The sequence below is a fragment of the Oryctolagus cuniculus genome, chromosome 1 (assembly GCF_964237555.1).
Source record: "Oryctolagus cuniculus chromosome 1, mOryCun1.1, whole genome shotgun sequence".
In the NCBI taxonomy this organism is placed as follows: domain Eukaryota; kingdom Metazoa; phylum Chordata; class Mammalia; order Lagomorpha; family Leporidae; genus Oryctolagus; species Oryctolagus cuniculus.
This window is the reverse complement of record NC_091432.1, coordinates 38,952,525-38,974,556: the sequence shown is the minus strand read 5'-3', so window position 1 is coordinate 38,974,556 and position 22,032 is coordinate 38,952,525. Positions and strand designations below refer to the sequence as shown.

The 22,032-nt window shown below is 41.3% G+C and overlaps 1 protein-coding gene and 1 long non-coding RNA gene across 8 annotated transcripts in view; both read right to left on the bottom strand.

The window, feature by feature from the left end:
- The window catches only part of LGR4 (leucine rich repeat containing G protein-coupled receptor 4), a 121,425-nt gene that overhangs the window by 55,242 nt on the left and 44,151 nt on the right, over positions 1-22,032 (bottom strand). For all 7 annotated transcript variants that reach the window (XM_017345627.3, XM_002709023.5, XM_070072127.1 and 4 more), the window contains exon 2: positions 1,583-1,654. In XM_017345627.3, the coding sequence (XP_017201116.2) occupies positions 1,583-1,654 (72 nt within the window). The remainder of the gene's footprint in view (positions 1-1,582; positions 1,655-22,032) is intronic.
- On the bottom strand, positions 6,725-18,532 carry LOC138849305 (uncharacterized). The gene is made up of 2 exons (XR_011387974.1): positions 12,852-18,532; positions 6,725-12,472 (listed from the first exon to the last, which is right to left on the bottom strand). It is a non-coding gene; the product is annotated as an uncharacterized lncRNA (long non-coding RNA).

Here is a 22,032-nt window from a genome sequence, read left to right as displayed (position 1 = left end):
AGGCGGAGGATTAGCCTAGTGAGCTGCGGCGCCGGCTTAGGGGGAGAGACTATTACTATCTGTACCTTATGGACAAAGAAACTGAGCAGAGAGAGGCTAAGTAATTTGATTCAGTTCACAAACTTGCAAGTGGCAGATAATCACCATGCCATTTTTGCTATGAGAGCATTATGTTCAACTAAGTAGTAGTGTAGGTACTTCATTAAACACTTAACTGCTATTTCACTATTCTGTCAGAAGCAGACGCACAATCTGAATATCTTATTTGACTCCTGTTCCCTATTGTAGGTGAGGGTCCCAACTAAGATAGGAGACATTCATTGACTTGGATCGATACTCAACAGCTGGAGTATGAGACACATCTGTAAAACTAATTTAGACTCTCAGGGCTAGATCTCTTTGTTGTTCTTAATATCAAACTATCACTTTCCAAACTCTATACATTATATGATCTATTAGCTTAGCCTATGAAAGGGTATATCAATTTGATTCAAGTCTGATTTTCTTTGTTTTTAACCTGTATTCTTTTTATTTTTTATTTATTTGACAGGTAGAGTTGCAGACAATGAGAGAGAGAGAGACAGAGAGAGTCTTCCCTCCGTTGGTTCACTCCCCAAATGGCCGCTATGGCCAGAGCTCCGCCGAGCTGAAGCCAGGAGCCAGGTGTTCCTCCTGGTCTCCTATGTGGGTGCAGGGGTCCAAGCACTTGGGCCATCCTCCACTGCCTTCCGGGGCCACAGCAGAGAGCTGGACTGGAAGAGGAGCAACCAGGACTAGAACCTGGTGCCCATATGGGATGCCAGCACCACAGGTGGAGGATTAACCAAGTGAGCCACGGCGCCAGCCCCTTAACCTGTATTCTTAAAATATAATCAGAACTCCCAATTTCTTTAAAATCTAAAAGTTTGCTATTTTGATTATAGACTCAAAAACATGTGCACAGTATTACAAAATGCAGGTTAAAACAAGTGAAAATAATTTTTTCTACAATATAAACTGTTAAAAATTGGCAACATGAGATGCAACTGATTTAAAGGTATTCTTAGAGAGCTGGATGATGTCCCATGCCTGCACCCCACCCCCAAATGCTATCTGCAAATATCCAAGAGAATCTATATTTCATTTTCTGTTCTCTGTCAGTGTAGACTGTTGCATCCTCCAGCAACTTGAGTCATTTTTTACGCTTCTGTTACCCGCACAGCAACTCCTTCAGCAACAATAGTAATTATCCAGCAGCCCTGATATCGCAGGATAAAACTGTAATTAAATTGTATCACTGCAGCATGCATAGTTATAATAATTGCAGCAAAAAAAAAAAAAAAAGAGAGAGAGAGAGAGAGAGAAGTCTTATGGACGTGGTATTTTTTAGTTCTGGCTTTCAAAATTAACTGCAGTAATTATACTGCTTAAAAATCAAGTTTGTTTTCCCAAGAAAACATGATTTTCTTTGCACCAAGCCCACTGACACTAAACTATCTAAATGTTCCTAAAGAGAAACATTAGTCTATTTCTGTATTTAAAGATTCTACAGAGAATGGGAGGTGGCATGAACACAAAACACATTTCTCCAAATAATACTTACAGCTCTTCTAGAAAGGGAAAGTTCTTAAATGCATCTTCAGGTAATTGAGTAATGTTGTTCATACTGATATCCCTGAAAAACAAAATTTAGAATGATGTTAACTAAATAATATGAGATTAAAAGCATTTAATCCTACAGAAAATGAATCAGTGGCTGAAATTTTATAAAGAAGCAAGAAAACATGGCACCAAAGACATACTTGGGAATATCCATAATTTGGCTTCAGGATACAATGCTCAGAAAACACAGAGATGTTAAATTTTTTATTTTAAATTATAACCAAAATTCTGAAATGTACCTAGATATTTGATTTCTCCTTTTAAATATCTTTGGGGGGAAAAAAAGGTTTCAGTGTGGCTTCCTAGTGTTCTGTTATTCAAAGTGCAGCACCCAGTTAAAAAAAACAAACCCCAAGGCTTGACAAAATAGACTTGCTGGCAAGGGTGGTTTCTGATGTTACTATTGAGGACAATAAAAATATGTCCTAGCTCTACTGCAGCCATATTTTCTTCAAAATCATAAAAGTCCTCCAGGTAAGAGTTTTAAGTAGACTTCATTTTTAGCCTATGAACAGATGCAGACTAAAGACAAGTGCATACATGATAGGTATGCGGTCCATTTCCAGTTCTCCCGTGGAGCATCAGCAGAGAGAGAACTCACTTGATGATATAACTCAACAATTAACTAGTTCAAACAACTAAAAAATACTTCATTAACCATTCTCCTTTTCCTTGGCAGCTGCCTTTTGAAACTGGCGTTCTCTTCCACACTCCATTTGGTATCAACACTGTGAAAGACAGGTTGGGACAGCCTCCTAAGGGAAAGTCCTAGCATGCACTGGTCAGCTGAGATGCCTCCCTCAGTTTCCTTTGCCTCTCATCTGCTGTTGGTGCTCCATTGTGTGGTTGAGACCTTGAGTCTTTCCTCTCTAGAAACTGCCATAAAGGTTCATTGTGTGACATTCTCACTGTTACTTTACACACACTGGCATAAAGAGGTAGAAATCAAGCACACCAAACTCATCTAACAACACTATTTCTTTTGTGACACCTTCAGTACCAAGGCAGGTAATCCCTTCTCCCCATCTTTCCTCTCATTACAATTCAGGAATGGAATTTGCATTCTAAGAAACCTTTCCCAAGGGAGGTGTGGAAACTGATTTGGGAATAACAGCAGAAGAGGCAGCCTTTAATATACAACTAATGCTCATAAGACAACACACAAAATCTCACTTTACAAATGGGGAAAGCAAGGCTTACAGAGGTAAAATAACCTCCCAAGGCCATTCAACAAGTGATGCAATCTGAAATGTGCACTGCAGAGTTCATGATCTTCACTGTGAATTATGAGCCTTCTCAACTATCATTTCAAACCCGTCACTTCTCTCCAGCAGTCATCAAGATAGAAAGCAACCCCTTGAGTTCCACCTTATTGTGGTTTTGATTTGCATCTCCCTGATGGCTCTAGTGATCCTGAACATTTCTTTATGTGTCTGTTGGCCAGACCCAGAACTGGTATTTTTAAAACCAAGGCCCCAACATTAATCAGCCACCACTATCCACGGAGAAGGAGAAGAAGGAGAACCCTTTGTTTTTCATAAAGCCTCTAGCAAGATATTGGAGAAACAGCACCAAAATAGGAGGTCAGAAGAAGCAGGCTCCAGGCCTGCTTCAGTTTAATCATCTGTAAAACGAGTGAGTTTACCTGACTCGGGGACCTCCTGGCCTGACATTATGCACTTTGATGGTTCACCTTTTTCTGTAGCTTTTTCATGGAGGGACACAACCTTCTCGATAAAAATACACAAAGTGGGACCGGCGCTGTGGCATAGTAGACTAAGCTTACGCCTGCAGCACCAGCATCCCGTATGGGCCCTGGTTTGTGTCCCAGCTGCTCCTCTTCTGATCCAGCTCTCTGCAATGGCCTAGGAAAGCAGTAGAAGATGGCCCAAGCTCCTGGCTTCTGATTATCCCAGCTCCAGCTGTTGCAGCCATCTGGGGAGTGACTCAGTAGATGGAAGACCTTTCTGTCTCTCGGTCTTTGTGTCTCTAAGTCTACCTCTCAAATAAATAAATAAAATATTTAAAAACAAATGAAAAAATACACAAAGTTCATTAATTTATCATAACACAAAAAGTAAAGACAATTAGTTGTCATTATGAAACTACTGGTCACTTCACTAGAAACACATTTGGCCTGAATAAATGAAATTGGTCTTGAGGATACAGGAAAACTTTTAGAACTATTGAAAGACATATTACAATCTGGTAATGAATAAGCAGTGACTCCATAAAACATGGGACAATTTTAGCGCTTTTTAATCATTCCAATGAAAGGAGAAAGAATGACAATAATCGTTTATTGCCTTACAAAATCAGACACTCCATGGAGTTTCCTCCAAGCTTGGCACACCTGAATTCAGGTATCACAACAACAGAAAAGCTGAATAATTGCCTCATCCAAAAAAGATCTGGCAAGAACTGATTAATTGCCTTCAGAAAAAAAGACACATAATTAGAGACAATTGACACCACACTATTCTCTGCATTCCCAGTCTTAAACACACACATATATAATTCTCTCATTTTTTCCTTAGAGTAACAAGACATAACAAGTATTTCTGCTGTGAGCTGTAAATGCAATTAGTGAGACTCTATTTACAAACTAATATGTGTTAAACACATGGTGAGGTTTCATTTCAAAGTTTCAGATTCAGGAATTACACTTATTTCCAATTGTTTCCCCCCAATTTCACACACCCAGAGAGCACGTTCTCTCCTTACAGGTGTTTTCCCTCATGCTTTCTGGGCTTCAGTCATAAAACATTTTTAGTCAATCAAAAGAAAAGTGTAGGGGGAGAGGGAAAGCTATGAGATGCTATCTCTAGAGAAGCTCTGGAAACGTGTAGTTACAGAGTGTAGGCTAGGTGGGGTACTCATTTAGAATAATGAGAGCTAATGGCGATAAACAACCTACAGACAGTCTTAAGACTATTCTAGACCTGACTTCACCAACACCTAAAAGAACAGCTAACGTACACAGACTTTAGAAATAAGAGGTTAGAAAGGATGCTGAGGGAGATGAGATAAATTCTAACAATTTACAAATGGAAGCTCTATGCCAATAACTGAAACACATGAGGCTCATAAGACACATGAATTATGAAAATAATTTTTTTTAAAATTGCAATTTAGAGAATGTTCAGTTTGAAGATGCTCCCACAGATCAGTGCCTTCAAATTCACATGAACAACGTGGTCTTAGCAGTAACATTAGTAATTAAATGAAGTGAGTGATTTGCCATCCTGGGTCCTACCACAAAATAAATACAACATAGAAAACAAACAGGCAGGCATTGTGGCGCAGTGGCCTAAAGCACTGGCATTGCACATGGACACCAGAGAGTCCCAGCTGCTCCACTTCCAGTCCAGCTCCATGCTAACATGCCTGGGAAAGCAGCAGAAGGTGGCCCAAGTACTTGAACCCCTGCACCTATGTGGGAGATCCAGATGAGCCACCTGGCTCCACCCAGGCCCAGCCATGGCCGTTGGGGCCATTTGGGGAATGAACCAGCAGGTCTAACATTTCTCTCTCTCTCTTTTCTCTGTAACTCTGCCTTTCAAATAAATAAATAAATAATTAAAAAATAATAATAATACAAGGTCAGATTACCACAAGCTCACAAATATCTCTGATGAGTAATTTCAAGAGAACTGATGGTCTTCTTTGGAGCTAACCTTGTCTAGGTGGAAATATCCAGGCTTTGGAGTTAGACCAAAGTTGACTTACAAATTCACCACCACTAGCTGTGTGGTAAGCTGTTCATCTTTCCTGAGCCCTCGCTTCTTAGTTTATAAAGTAGAGGCAGTGACAACTGAACCTTGTAGGCTGTTGTGAAGAACAGAAAATGCCAAGTCACAAATAATTAAGTCCAACAAATTGTAGCTATTTCTTACTATTATCTGCGTTTTTGCTGCTTCAGAGGCTATCTGAATCCAGTGATCCAGACAGGATTAAGAGGAGGCCAAGCCTCACATTGCCTCTGGTGGCCTTCCCAGAAAGAAACGACTTCGGAGAAAACACTAAACTCTACAGGAGACCAGAACTAGGAGTCATTCCTAAACACAAACTTAACTCTACAACTCCAGGAGTCAAAGATGCTAAGCAGGATGAGCTTTCTGAGATCAAACACTTCACATCTCCCCCCCCCAAAAAAAAAGGTTGTGATCCAGTTGTTGACAAATCATGCCCTCTTAAATAAAAAGAAATCACATTTTTATAGGAAATAACAAAGACAGACAAGACCCCTTCTCAAAAACATGAAGCATGAAGAGGACTTCAAGCAGTTTAGTGGAAAGGAGGGGGATAGAACCTAGAATTTTTACTTAATAGGGCAGAGGTGTAAAATCCTTTCTAAACATATTTGTTTTTATACAGATTTTAGAGTTCAGTCTCTCGAGATACACCTGAAACAGAATATAACTACATTTACACTCACACAACATAATACTCCCACCTTTTGACCACAGAGACCAACAATACAAAAGCCTATGACCTCACTAGAAAAATAAACCTGAACACCCAAACACCAGCAGTCACTGATTTCAAAATTAAAATTTAAAGGGCACAACTGTTTAATTGAAACTGCCAAATCTCCCCAGTGGTTAAACCCTCATCTCTTTTTCCCCCCATAAAATTCACTAATGCTGAAGTGTCTACAGAGGAAAGAAGAACATCATGTTTCAACAAAGCACCTTTTAAAATCCCTGTAAAATGCTCCCTAAGCAAGCCTAACCTGTTTGCTGATGGCCAAGCGTGTACCCACTACATACTATGTCGTTGCATCCTCATTGGGTCTGGGCTTTCTGCCACTGAATTACTTAATTTTAAATATATTGTGACTGACCTGCTGTTATCTAAATTTGAATAAGCCCTCCTATTTGTTTTAGATAAAGCTGTACTGCTACTACCATATTATTGATTCTATCTCAAATATTATCTGGCAACTTAAAAAGTCACGAAATTACACACAGGTTGTAGAGAACACAGGGTCCTCAGCTGTGTTCTCTAGGGGAAAAGTGAGTATGTCCTTATCCTCAAAAAACACAAGTTGATAATGGTCAAAAACAAATATTCTTGGGGCTGGTGCTATGACATAGCGGGTAAAGCCTTCACCTGTAGTGTCAGCATCTCATACGGGTGCCAGTTCGAGACCTGGCTGCTCCACTTCTGATAAAGCTCTCTGCTATGGCCTGGGAAAGCAGTAAAATAGGCCCAAATCCTTGGGCCCCTACACCTGTGTGGGAGACCTGGACCAAGCTTCTGACTTCGGATCAGCCCAGCTCCGACCATTGGTGGCCATTTGGGGGTGAGCCAGCAGATGATGTAAGATAGATCTTTCTCTCTGCCTCTGCCACTCTGTAACTCTTTCAAATAAATAAATCTTTAAAAAAAAAAAAGAGCTAATATTCTCAATGATTTTTCCAGTTTTTGTAATCAACTAGAAATTTCAGACCAATATCCAGTTAACAGGTATCCATACTTACGACCAAAAACAAAAGCTAACTTTGATAGATACCTCCAGTGGAACAAATTTAAAAAGATTTCTCTCATCCATAAGTAATATACACAGACACAACACCAAGTTCTGATCAAATCTTAGAAAGAAGGGCAGGTGTTTGGCGTGCAGTGAAGATGACACTAGAGCCACCCACATCCCCTATTGGAGGGCCTGACTTTACTTCTGCTTTTAGCTTCCTGCTAACACACACCTTGGAGGTAGCAACGATGGCTCATGAGCAGTAGTTTAGTCCCTACCACTCATGTGGAGATCCGAATTGAGTTCTAGGCTCCTGGTTTGGGCTGATCCAGCTTGGTTATTGGAAGCATTTGGGGAGTGAATTAGTAGATGTAAAATCTTTCTGTGTGTCTATACCTTTCAAATAAATGAATATAATGTCTTTCTTTAAATAAATTTTTAAAAACTTGTTAAGAATATAATTTCTGAGGCTGGTGATGTGGTACGGCGAGTTAACATGGAGCTTTTGATGTCCACATGTCATATCAGACAGGCTGGGCCTGAGGCTCATCTCTGCTTCTGATTCAGTTTCCTGCTGATAGACATCCTGGGAGGTAGCAGATAATGGCTTAAAGTACTTGAGTCCCTGCCACTCATTTGGGAGACATAGGTGGAGATCCTGGTCCTGGCTTTGGCCTGGTCCAGCCTTGGCTGCTATCAACATTTGGAGAGTAAACCGGTGAATGGAAGATTTCTCTCTCTCTCTCTGCATCACAAAGAAAAAAAATAAACTTAAATATATATATATATATATAGTTTCTTTTCTGACACTATTCCTTATCTTTGGGCTGGTAATCTCTTTTTTCACACCTTCTTTTTATAATCACAAAAGTTACGTATGCTAATTGTTGTAAAAAAAAATCATCCATGATAGCAACATCCACAGAAAAACACTGCTATGTTTCATGGGTATCACTATGGATTTTTTTCTGTGTATGGTAGACATTTTTGTAAATATGAAATCATGTTCATCTAAGATTGTTCATTTGCTAAATGAAATAAATCTTTTAATGAAAGTGTAAATATTAAAGTATAATATATCACAATGATAATTTTGGCAGCCTATAACCATGGAATGGGAATATCTTTGCTACTGGAAGCCACCACGTCTCGCCTTCCCAAAATAAAATGTTAGTTTAGGTTATCTGGGCCGGCGCCGTGGCTCACTAGGCTAATCCTCCACCTTGCGGCGCCGGCACACCGGGTTCTAGTCCCGGTCGGGGCGCCGGATTCTATCCCGGTTGCCCCTCTTCCAGGCCAGCTCTCTGCTGTGGCCAGGGAGTGCAGTGGAGGATGGCCCAAGTCCTTGGGCCCTGCACCCCATGGGAGACCAGGATAAGTACCTGGCTCCTGCCATCGGATCAGTGCAGTACGCCGGCCGCAGCGTGCAGGCCGCGGCGGCCATTGGAGGGTGAACCAACGGCAAAAGGAAGACCTTTCTCTCTGTCTCTCTGTCTCTCTCACTGTCCACTCTGCCTGTCAAAAAAAAAAAAAAAAAAAAAAAAAAAAAAAACACATTAGTTTAGGTTATCTTTATAAGAGCAAAGGAGATATCCTGTCATCTATTTAGCAGATATTTACAAAGTATCTAATATTCGCATGCATACTAAGATAGTGGGCAATTTAATCACTGATATTAACAGTATTTTGTTTTAAAATCCATTAGACAACTCTATTCCTAACTTGCCATAAGTGTTTCCAATATTATTGCAACATTCAATTAAAGTTTTTAATTGCATGTTTTAAAGATTTATTTATTTATTTGAAAGGCAGAGAGAGAAGGGGGGAGTCTGAGACAGAAAGAAGAGATCTTGAATCTGTCAGTTTGCTCCCCAAATGGCCCCAGTGGCTAGAGCTGGGCTGGTCAGAAGCCAGAAGCCAGGAGCTTCTTCCTCGTATTCCACAAGGGTACAGGAGCCCAAACACTTATCTGCTGCTTTCTCAGCTGAAATAGCAGGGAGCTGAATTGGAAGTGGAGCAGCTGGGACTTGAACAAGAGTCCATATGAGATGCCAGCATCGCAGGCGGCAACTTTAACCTGCTGAGCCATAAAGTCATTCCCTAGCTGAACTTTTAAATGGGTAGACTATTTGAACAGATACTTCATAAAAGAAGATAAACAAATGGCCAATAAACACATAAACCAATGGCATTAGTTATTTAGGAAATGCAAATTAAACCACAGCGAGACACCATACAACTGTTAGAATGGCTGTAATTTTTTAAATAATAGTTCAGAGTAACAAGTGTTAATGAGGATATAGAAAATCTAGAACTTTAATATGCTGTTGGAGATGCTACAAAATATACAATCACTTTAGAAAACAGTTTGGTAGCTTCTTAACAAAATAAATGTACACTTATGACCATATAATCCAGCAATCCTAGATAGAAGTAACATAACTGTCAAAAACTGGAAACTAGTTAAATATCCTTCTACAGTGAATGGATAAAGAACTTTTGATGTATGTATACAAAGGAATATATATTATCTGGCAACAGAATTCCTTTGCTCTTATAAAAGCAACAACACATGAGACTCTTAATGATCTATGCTGAAAGCATGTCAGGAGGCTGGCGCCGCGGCTCACTAGGCTAATTCTCCGCCTTGCGGCGCCGGCACACCGGGTTCTAGTCCCGGTCGGGGCACCGGATTCTGTCCCGGTTGCCCCTCTTCCAGGCCAGCTCTCTGCTGTGGCCCGGGAGTGCAGTGGAGGATGGCCCAAGTGCTTGGGCCCTGCACCCCATGGGAGACCAGGAGAGGCACCTGGCTCCTGGCTTCAGATCAGCGCGGTGTGCAGGCCACTGGAGGGTGAACCAATAGCAAAGGAAGACCTTTCTCTCTGTCTCTCTCTCACTGTCCACTCTGCCTGTCAAAAAAAAAAAAAAAGAAAAAAAAGAAAAAGAAAGAAAGCATGTCAGGAAAGCCAGCTATCAGGCAGGCATTTGACACAGCAGATTAAGCAGATGCTTGGAACATCTGTATCCCAAATCAGAGTGCCTGGTTCCAAATGTAGCTTCCTGCGAATCCTGGGAGGCATGGTGGTTCAAGTACTTGAATCCCTGGCATCCATCCATGTGGGAGACCTGAGTGGAGTTAGGGCTTCTGGCTTCAGCCTGGACTAAGCATTGGCTAGTGTGAGGCACTTCATGGGATGAACCAGCAGATGGAAGATCTCTCTCTCTCTCTCTCTCTTTCTTTCAAATAAATAAAAAATAAAGAAGCCAGATGCAAAAGGCTACATAACATATGACTCCACTTATACTGAATTCTGAAGAATGTGAATCCATAGAGATCAGCAGTAGCCAATTTACATGAGAGAAGAGTTGGCTACCAAGTACCATTAGAGAAATTTCTAGAGTGATGGAAATATTCTTGATTTCAATGGCAGTTACATGATTGTACAGTTTTTCAAAAATCCTAGATTGCACATTACAAAGTACATATTTTACTATATGTAATTTAAACCTTAATACCCATGTTAACTTTTTATGACCAAGAGTATGTATGATGGGGCTGGCACTGTGGTACAGTAGGTTAATCCTCTGCTTTTGGCGCCGGCATCCCATATGCACACCGGTTCTAGTCCCGGCTGCTCCTCTTCCAGTCCAGCTCTCTGCTGTGGGCTGGGAAAGCAATAGAAGATGGCCCAAGCCCTTGGACCCCTGCAACTGCATGGGCGACCAGGAAGAAGCACCTGGCTCCTGGCTTTGGATCAGCACAGCTCCAGCGGTTGTGGCCACTTGGGGAGTGAACCAACCAAAGGAAGACCTTTCTCTCTGTCTCTCCCTCTCACTGTCTGTAACTCTACCTCTCAAATAAATAAATAAAATCTTAAAAGGTATATTTTTAAAAAAAGTATATATAATAGTACCTCTTCATAAGACAAAGTAATTCATTCTATGCCTACACACCCTCTCTCCAAGCCCTACGCAAAACCAAAAACTACAATGTCAGGATCAGCTTGACAGTCAGAAAAGCTGGGGCCCTGTTCCCATTTCTGTTTTGGTCATTTTGATTCCTGCTATCAACTTGCAGCGGAACTTTGGGCCCAGACTCTTAATTCTCTCTTTGTTGAGGACCAATTAGATTTGCACTTATATCCTTGGACAAGAGAGCCACAGTTTCCACTCTCAAGAGCTTTCTGGGGTGGTGGAAGAGACAATGTCAATACAGGTACAAGCTGTGACACACAGGGCCCAGCAAGAGAGGATAAACATAGACCAGATCTCCAGAGAGGCTCCTGTGCTGAGGTGAAGGACAGATATCTTTATAGAGTGGCTGCTTTGATCTGTGGTCTCATTCATTAGGCTGGAAATGTTTCTAGTAGAGACACAATTGGCATGCTGAATAGGGTAACTCTTCACTATTCAAGACAATCCTGCTTACTAGGGTGCTTGGCATCCCTGTACACTTCCAACCTTCCCTCAGGCGCTGTTGGTAGCATAGAAAGGAGCATGAAATCTAGTTGGTAGGTGGCAAAAAGCATTATTTGAAAGAAAAAAAAAACTAATGAATAGCTAACATCAACATTAGGTGTAGGGCCCGGCGCTGTGGCTCACTTGGTTAATCTTCCACCTGTGGCGCCAGCATCCCATATGAGCACCGGGTTCTAGTCCTGGTTGCTCCTCTTCCAGTCCAGCTCTCTGCTGTGGCCCAGGAGGGTGGTGGAGGATGGCCCAAGTACTTGGGCCCCAGCACCTGCATGGGAGACCAGGAGGAAGTGCCTGGCTCCTGGCTTCGGATCGGCGCAGCGCCGGCCATAGTGGTCATTTGGTGGGTGAACCAGCAGAAGGAAGACCTTTCTCTCTCTCTTTCTCTCTCTCTCTCTGTAACTCTACCTGTCAAATAAATAAATAAATAAATCTAAAGGAAAAAAAAATCAGGTGTAAGGGCTGGCACTGTGGCTCAGTGACTTAAACTGCTGCTTGCTATGCTAGCATCCCCTATCAGAGTGGGGTTCCTGGCCCTGGGTTCAGCCTGGCCTAGCCCCAGCCATTGCAACAATTTAGGGAATGAACCAGCAGATGCAAGATCTCTCTCTTTCATTCTGCCTTTCAAATAAATAAATAAATAGTCTTTTTCAAGAAGTTGAGTACAACATCTATAAAAATAATTAATATTTTAATAAATTTCATTACAATTAAAATTTTAAATAAAATATATATTATATACAACACAGACAAATATAAATACACACACATGAAGTATGTGATCATGATTTAAAATGTAGTCCATACTGGGTTCCTAACTTAAAAAAGAATTGAGAGCCTCTAAACATGATGAGTTATTTTGGGGGAGGTGGGAGGTACCTTCTCTTTTTTTTTTTTTTTCTTTTTTTTTTTTGACAGGCAGAGTGGACAGTGAGAGAGAGAGACAGAGAGAAAGGTCTTCCTTTGCCGTTGGTTCACTCTCCAATGGCCGCCGCGGCCAGCGCGCTGCAGCCGGCGCACCGCGCTGATCCGATGGCAGGAGCCAGGAGCCAGGTGCTTTTCCTGGTCTCCCATGGGGTGCAGGGCCCAAGGACCCAAGCCATCCTCCACTGCACTCCCTGGCCACAGCAGAGAGCTGGCCTGGAAGAGGGGCAACCGGGACAGAATCCGGCGCCCCGACCGGGACTAGAACCCGGTGTGCCGGCGCCGCTAGGCGGAGGATTAGCCTAGTGAGCCGCGGCGCCGGCCCGGGAGGTACCTTCTCAAAGAGGGAATATCATGTGTGAAAGCAGTCAAAAGAGATCAGTCAGGGTGGTCAGAAGTAAAACCACCCAGGAATTTGAGCATTACATTCAGGATAGCTACAAGGGGTAAGAGAAACCACCCAGACAGGAGAAAGTACACCTCAAAAGGCAGTACATGTAAACCTCAGGACTCAAGATTTAATTTTTAAAGCATAGAAAGCTGCCGCTGAAGGTTAAGAAGTCAGACTTGCTGCAGAAAAGATCATTCTGGCAGCCATATATTACTAAGAGACAAAAAGAGGAAGCTAGCAAGTAGAAACTCCGCCCCTTTGGGTTTCAGCTTCCTACTGTAAAATATTTTGACCTAGCTGCTAAGTCTCATTCCAAATCTATCATATGACTCCTACTTTGGCATCCCTGCTCCTGCACGTTCCATGAATAAATAGTAGAGAATAAGGAACCCTCAGATTCATGTTTTTCCTCTCTATATGTGTAGGCACATTTGCTGGTGTTAGCAAGTGTGTTAATGAGTACAGACTGAAACATATCCCCTACAGAATTTCAAGAGTTCAACAATTAAGAAGGATGCATGACTTCATTTCCAAAGGTAATAGTTTATACTGTAATTGTTTATGTTGTCAATGGAGCATTACAGGCGAGGAGACATTTAAGGGTGTGTTCTTCAAGATGCAAACCCCACAAGTTAAAAAGGACAGATAGACAAAATGCTGGTTTATAAATATCACACCACACTGAAAGACACATGGGTTTAAATTACACATCCTTAAATTAAAGGGGTAACTTTAAAACACAGAACGGGTTAGGTTAATTCAATATTTTCTAATACTAAAACAAGTTCGGCTTATTTGATGTTTGCCTTTTTCAACAGAGACTAACTGTAGGATGTGTTCTAAAGACAAAAATATTAAATGCTCTAATTCTGGAACAATGTTTACAACATGCAAAGAAAAAACGAATGCCAAAGACAAAAAGAACCTTGCTTTTGATTTTATAATTTGATCAAGTACCCTACTATCTGGCATCACGTGGAACAAGCCAGGGTTAAACTATAATGTTCTTCATTTTCTTCCTACCTAACCAGTATCTCAGGCATTCTTTGGATGTCAACAACTGTTTTGGTCACCCTATCATGACAAAGCAATGTTCATTACCAGCCCAGACACACAGACAAAACACTGTTTCAATAGTCCATTTAACATCAACAAAAACTATTGTGAGGATCTTTATCTGCACAGATTGGAAACATGCAATTACTTCATCCCAACAGACAAAATGTACTACTTGTAAAGAAACGAACCCAAGAACATCTGTTATAGTAAATATTCTAACTAACCAAATGGTTTATGTTTTATTATGGCTACACTTATTAACACGACTGATAGGAAAACATTACTTCATGGCCCTTGCCTTTAATCATGCACACCCATGACATCGTCTGCTTAGATGTGTACTTTTTTTCAAACTTCAGCTCACAACCAATTAATGGGTTGTGAAATCTTTTTCCTTTTAATTTGCATTTAATTAATTAATTTATTTTACTTGCATTTATTTATTCCCAAGCCATTCGTGTTTGTTTCTTCAGTGTCTTCTGGGCTGTCTCTTTCTTTTGTGCCATCTCCTCTTCTGGTTTAGGAACAGTTTGCTACTTTTCAGTGAAGATATTTCAATGTGGCAGGGAGACCTCCCGTATGGGTTAATCTGACCATGAGCTCTGTTAAGTATAGTGCACATCTTTGATGTTTTGTTCTCCTGGCTAGGTTCAATAACTTGAGAATCTATATCTAAAACTTTTAAGTTCAGCATTACTCTCTGCATTTTTAAGCATGTGCAACAAACATCCTTTATGCATTTTGGGCTGCCAACCCTGTGTCTAGCCCCACTGTTTGGCCTGAGCAGTATTACAACCCCACCACTGTAATGACAGAAAGACACACATTGCTTCTTTAATGGACATTTTTCAGATACTTGATAGCTGAAAGTGAACAAAAAAGATTTGAATCTCCTGATTTGCATGATTTTGTGGGTCAAATGAATAGCAAATTATTTTCACAGATCACCTGAGACCACTTAGAGGAAGAGCTGTGAAATCATTAATGGTTCACAGCCAAATTCTTCCTTTAATTGGAATAAAAAAAAAAGAATGTGTCAAATGTAGTAATGATATAAACTGTCTCAGCATTTGTATGCTTCTGTCTTCCCCAGACCTGGCACATTCTGGGGCTTGTATATGTTGTCCACAAAATAGTCAAAACCATGAGTGTAAGGAATTAGCTATTCAAGCCAGATAGTTCTCTTCCTGAATCTAAGTTGAGCTGTTTTCCCAGCACCACAAGGGTGGATCACTGAATTTAGTAATGCTTAACGTCTCCTTTTGGGGCCAGCATTTTGGTGTAACAAGTAAAGCTTCACCTGCAATGCCAGCATCCCTGGCATTGGTTCATATCTCCACTTCATATCCAGCCTCTGTTAATGGTTGGGGAAAAGTAGTGGAAAATGGCCCAAGTTCCTGGGCCCGCCACCCATATGGGAGACCTGAAAGAAGCTTTTGGCTCCTGGCTTTGGTCTGGCTCAGTTCTGGCAGTTGTGACCATCTGGGGAGTGACAGTGAATGGAAGATCTCTCTCTGTCTCTCCCTCTCTCTCTAACTCTGACTTCCAAACAAATAAATAAATCTTTTTTGAAAAAATCCTCCCTTTACCTTTGTTCACATTGTAATGGTTTCATATTTTTGTGACACTACTGCTCTAAAATTGACAGTAACAGCAGGACAGAATACCAATGAGATCCATGAAGTATTTTAAAGACCTCCTTACACTAATACTTTCAAGTGTTCCAACAGAACTCATGATAAATAAGTTGAGTCAGCTAAATTGGCCACCCCGGGCTCCACTGGGGTTTTAAAAGGATATGACAACATCATGACATTCTTTTCACTTACTGTGTATAACATGCTTATAAATAATCTTGGCAAAACCATCCCTAGATAATGTAATCATTTTAAGATTTAAAAAAAAAGAGCTCTCCCTCCCTGAAACATCCACCTATACTTTAGTAAATCTCTAATACCCCAAATCCACAAGGGGCCACCCAATATGCACTGTTTAAACTTCCAATAAATGGTCTAGGCAAGAGCAGCTCCAATTTCTAAGACACTGAGGCACTGACCTCATTATGTTGAGGCAAGAGGAAAATTCTAAGTGGTGATGCACCCTACACTCAAGGCCAGCTGCCAACAGTCAAGGCCTGAACCCCCAGGCAGGCTCTGAGATTTCACCATTCCTGTAATGCAGGCTTATGGAGCAATCTCTTCCTTTCTGGCCATAAGACATGCAAGACATCCCTCCCAAACATACTCACTCAATCTCCTCTTTTCTCTTTCTCCCCTGCCCCAGCATCCTCCCTCCCTCTTGTCATTCTCCTCTCTCCTCTGATGGCCATTTTTAAGAAGGCTTATAAAAGGTATTATATCCATAAAGGAATGACTCAAAATTATAACAGAGATGACTCAATCATTTCTGTTAACTGTATGACAACAGACATTGATAATGATGGTTTATAAAGAGTCATTCAACATATTCCCTTGGGAATGACCTAGAACTCATAAAAATCATAAATGATTTATTCAGTATAGAAGAGGCTATGTAATCAAATCATAACAAGAGCCTGAATCTTTCGGAATAAAAACTCTCAAACTTTGTAACACTCCTGGACAGCTCCGTTTATAACAAATCTTTAAGTTCTAAAAAATCCCAGAAATAAAAAATTTTCATTACTTTTCATTTTTGCAATCCATGTGGACCATATGGTCCTTTGTTTCTTTCTCTGAATAGAAAACAATGTGTTACTACAAAATTTATTTCAGAAAAGAAAGAGACACACACACACAGTCTTCATGGCAGCATGGCAGCACAGTGTTTTCAATCCAGAGAAAGATGACTGAGAGTTATTGCTTTATGACATTCATCTGAGAAAATCCTGCAGTTGATTTGATGTAGTACTAGCAGTTTTTCTTACTAAGCTGGTAAGCAAAGAAAAGGTATCTTAGAAAACAAATTCCTAGGGCCAGCCCTGTGGTGCGGTAGGTTAAAGCCCTGGCCTGCGGTGCCGGTATCCCATATGGATGCTGGTTCAAGACCTGGCTGCTCCACTTCTGATCCAGCTCCCTGCTAATGCACCTGGCAGAGCAACAGATGATGGCCCAAGTCCTTGGGCCCCTGCACCCATGTGGGAGACCCGGAAGAAGCTCCTGGCTCCTGGCTTCGGATAAGCTTGGCTCTGGCTGTTGCGGCCATTTGGGGAATGAACCAGCAGATAGAAGACTCTCTCTCTCTCTCTCTCTCTCTACCTCCCTCTCTCTCTACCTCTCTCTGTAACTGTCTTTCAAATAAATAAAATAAATCTTAAAAAAAAAAAAAAAAAGAAAGAACATAAACTCCTGGGCTGGCATTGTGCTACAGCAGGTTAAGCTGTCATCTGGGATGCTGGTACCCATATAAGCACCAGTTCAAGTCCCAGTTGCTCCACTTCTGATGCACCTCTCTGCTAATGGCCTGGGAAAGCAGCCAAGTCTTTGAGAATGGCGTTCTAGGTTCCTGGCTTTGGCCTGGCCCAGCCCTGGCAGTTGTAGCCAGCTGAGGAGTAAACCAGTGGATAGATTTCTCTTTCTGTCTTTCCCTCTCTCTCTCTAAGTCTGACTTTCAAATAAATAAATCTTAAAAAAAAAAAAAGGAGAAAGAAAGAAAACTCCTATAAGGAAGAGAATATCTAATTCTCCCAAATCCTGGCAAAAGAGGTATATACTTCTCTGATATTCTGTCTCAAGAGCTTAATCCTATTTAAAGAGTATAAGATTGGAAAGTCAATTCAGATATCAGTAAATATCCAAATAAGGGTGACAATATATTCCAGTCAGGCTGCTACAATCCAGTTTATACTTACGGTTTCAGCATGAGTATTAGTGGATGATAAATAAAACTGATCATCCCATAGAAGCATGTATGGCTGAGTGATGCTGGATAGGTTGTGGCCAGAAGGGATGGGAATTTTGGTTTGGACTGCTTTGGGGAAAGGTTTAGATAAAAGATTGATTCCTTATATGTACAATACTATGAAGATAATAACATGAACGATTTCAAAAGGTCGTCAGAAAAAGGAGTGAAAGATAAGTTTTGGTGCAATTTTTTTGAAAGATGTACATACAAGTAACATGAAAAATTTAAATTTGTGGAGCAAGTATAGTTTGTAAATGTCTCTTTGATCAATTCCCTGCACTTCTACCTGAACCCATGCTCTGCTCTGGTTAGGGTCCATGTTTTGCATACTGCTGTATGCCATGCCTCTAGCACAAACTGTGTGCACAATATCTGTTGAGTGAATGATATGTCAGATACTAGTAAAGGTTTTACATAGTGATCATAGCTAGTACGTATCTAGCGTTTAAAAAAAAAAAAACAGGTCTAACATTTTCCTAACTATCTAGAGGAAGTCAAGGGCCTGTTTGCAGGAAGAAATAAAGGACGGATAAAGTTATCTTTTTACAAGCGACCTCTGATCTGCTTCTGGGCAAGACTAGCAAGAATATGATGTACCTTAAGGTGGGTGTTGTGGCACAGCAGGTTAAACTATCCCTTGGGATGCCAGCATCCTGTATAGAAGTGCTGTGTTAAAAGTCCCAGCTACCTACCCAGCTTCTGCTTCAGTTTCCTGCTAATGCACCTGGGAAGGCAGTAGATCATGGCTCAAGTTTCTGGATGGAGTTCCTGGCTCTTGGCTTCACTGTGGCTCAGCCTTGCATGGCTCCAGAGGGCATTTGAGGAATAAACCAGCAAATGGAAAATCAATCAGTCTCTCTGTCTTTCAAATTATAAATCTTTTTTTTTTTTTTTAACAAAAAGACAGATGACATTTCTTATGGACAGCAATGATTGTTAATGACAAGAATTTCTCCCTGACTACTTCTATAACCAAATAATAACCTTACATATAAACAGATTTGAGGGAAAGCAGGAAAGAGGATAGGGTTTTCATTTAAACACAAGTTTCTGGGTTTAAAAATAGCTTGGGAAGAATGATGTAAAATTGGATTTCAGTAAAACTAATTTTTCTTCCTCAAAATTTCAAAATATAGGCCTTGTCCTATAAATAGCACCACACAGAACCACTGAACTAGAAAGCATAGTGGTTAAGAGTTTCTCCCAGAAGCAAGACCAAGAGTTGCTTTCTCACCAGCTGTACAACCCCAGGCAAGTCCCTTAATCTCTGATGTCTCGGCTTCTGCAAGTGGGAATGGTGAGAATTCTGACTTCAGAATGCCACAGTACCTAGCTCACAGGAAAAAGTCAGCCTATTACAATTTATTTTCAGCATCACACAGAACCATCTTAGTTTAATAAAAAGGTAACTGAAACCCAGAGGGGCTGGATAATTAATCAAAGAACCAAGATCAGAATCCAAATGATAAGTGCTGGTCCAGTATTCTCTGTATTACCTGGAACAGGAGTGTGTTACAGGAATGATTTAGAAACATGTTTTGGAACTTGGGGGAAACCAATGGCCCAGAAACAGTGCATCATATGGTACTCAGACTCTGAGGTTAATGAGTAAGAGTTGGCTAAGTCCCTCACTGTGGCTAAACTAATGAACCAATGTTACAGCAGAAAATCAAAATGAACCAGCAAAGAGTACTTCCTATAAAATACAAAGCAAGTGAGTGAACAAAACCACTATTCTGATTGAGAATACTGGTCTTTGAATAAGTTTAAAATGAGGCAATTTATTATTATTTATTTATTTGAAAGGCAAAGCTACAGACATAGAGGAAGACAGAGAAACCTTCCATCAACTGATTCACTCCCCAAATAGCTGCAATAGGCAAGGCTGGGCCATGCCAAAACCAGAAGCCAGAAGCTCCATCTGGGTCTCTCCACGTGGGTGCAGGGGCCCAAGAACTTGGGCTGGCTTCCGCTAATTTCCCAGGCACATTAGTAGGGGGCTGAATCAGAAGTAGAGCTCAAATCGGCTTAACCCACCATGCCACAGTGCCTGCTCATGAGGCAAAATTTCTAACATGGAATTCTGGATACCCTTATATGGGTTGATGTATTAACAGTGATATGTTCAATTTTACTTAAAGAACTTATAGCTTTTGTGGTTGTTGGTCAACAAGTCTACTGCAATGATGAATAAACCATTCTCTCTGATCTTATGGGGGAGAACCCACCTACACTGAAGTGAGGGACACAGCCTGAGAAAGAGATAGAGGGATGGGCCTGTGAAGCTGCCCAACAGCAACAGGAAGGCAGATTCTACAGGCCAGAGCCATCCAGGGAACAGCAAGCACAGGGGCATGGCTGAGATATGGGGCACACATGGGAAAGTTGAGCCTGGGGCTAGGAACAACCTAGAAAGATAACACAGGCTCAGATTACAGAGGGTACTGAATGTCCACATGGTAAAGTTGGAGGATGGGAACAAAAAGCTATAGAAGATAAATTTTTTTTTATTTTTTTATTTGGGAGGCAGAGAGAGAGAGAATATCATGCTGCCTTCTGCTGGTTCACTCACCAAATACCTGCGATGTCCCAGCCAAAGCCAGGAACTAGAACACAACCCAGGGTTCCCACACAGGTAACAGGGACCCAATCATCTGAACTTTCCCTACTTCCTTCACAGGTCTGCATTAGAAGGAAGCTGGAAGGAGCTGCAGCTGAGAATGGAATCCAGGCACTCCAATGCGGGATGCATCTTAACTGCTAAACTAAATGTCTGCTCCCAGAGTTTTTTTTTAAGCACCATTTAACAAGGCTGCTTTACTAAGCAATCTGGTGGGTGGGCACACTTTTTAACATTCCCTACAACTACCTTTTTTGAAATTCCACATTGATACTCTTTGGCTGGCTCAGGCAGAGTGAGAAGCAGCAGTCCCATGAAACTGATTGCTATGAATATTCTAAGAATGCTGATGAGATTATTATTCATGAAGCAAACAGAATTCCCTTTATCAGAGCCCTTGGGGGGAAAAGCTCTCTCTGACCTCAATTCCAAGAATAGCTGTGTTTCTGCTGCACAACGTGTTCTTTTTATCTTATGGACCATGTGGAATCACAGAGAGGATCTTTCCCTCTGAGCCAACACTGTAATCCCCTATTCTTAAGTGTATATGTTAGATAGGCAGCTTTAGTCATTCCTGTCTCCAACTCATCTTTCCTAGCCCTATTTGGGAGAGGAGGGTGTGGTGTGTATGTGCATGTGTGTGTGTGCGCAGGAGGTTGAAAAGAGTGTGTGTGGGTGTGTGTGTGTATGCAGGGGGTGGAAGAGTGTCCCTAGTCTTCTCATCCACCTATTTTGTATGTTATCTTAGGCATTTTCTGCAAGCTATCCTGAATTCTTCTGGGAATATTATTAGGCCTACATCTTGTGAACACTCTCTATGTGTTTAGTACACATGAATCAACAAATGCACAAACATGTTTTGCTTGGTGGTACAAGTGTAAAAGAGTGATTATTACAGAGACAGGAGGTAGAAGTAGAAAGAGTTACAGTGAGGGATGGTAATAGATCCTGAACCCAAACAGCAGCACAGGGGACAGACAGGAGAAAGCAGACAAGAGCCCCTTGAGCGACAAAACCAGCAGAACTCCAGGGGAGATTTCAGGCTGAGGGCAAAGTAAAGGCTGAAGCCTGACCATGACGGGGGTGTTTTGTCCGTGGAGCTGGCTGAGTGATGTTGCCATCAGTTGGAGGCACAAAAGCAGGAAAAGTGTGTGGGTTTGTTGAGTCATGTGGTGTGACCCAGCAGGTAGCTGTCAACTCAAGCCCAAAATTAAGAAGTGTCAGAGAAGGGGGAGAAGTGTAGGTGTGGGCAACAGCACAGAGAATTACAACTGCAGCCCTGGTTGGCATCACCTACGGAAGAAGTGGAGAGAAAGAAAGAAAAAGGCCGAGGAAGCATTTTTAGAAATAACTCCATCTGAGACACATAAACAGGGAGGGTGGGCAGGAAGCAGGAATGATCAGGAAGGAGAGGGAAACGCTTCAAGCAGAGAGCGCGCTCAGCTGTCAAAGGCTGCTGAGGAATCAGTAAATAAAGCAGCCACAGGATTTGGTAATTGGATCATTTGTCAATATGTTTATCACAGCTTGAATCTCATGCATATTAACCATAACTAGAAATTT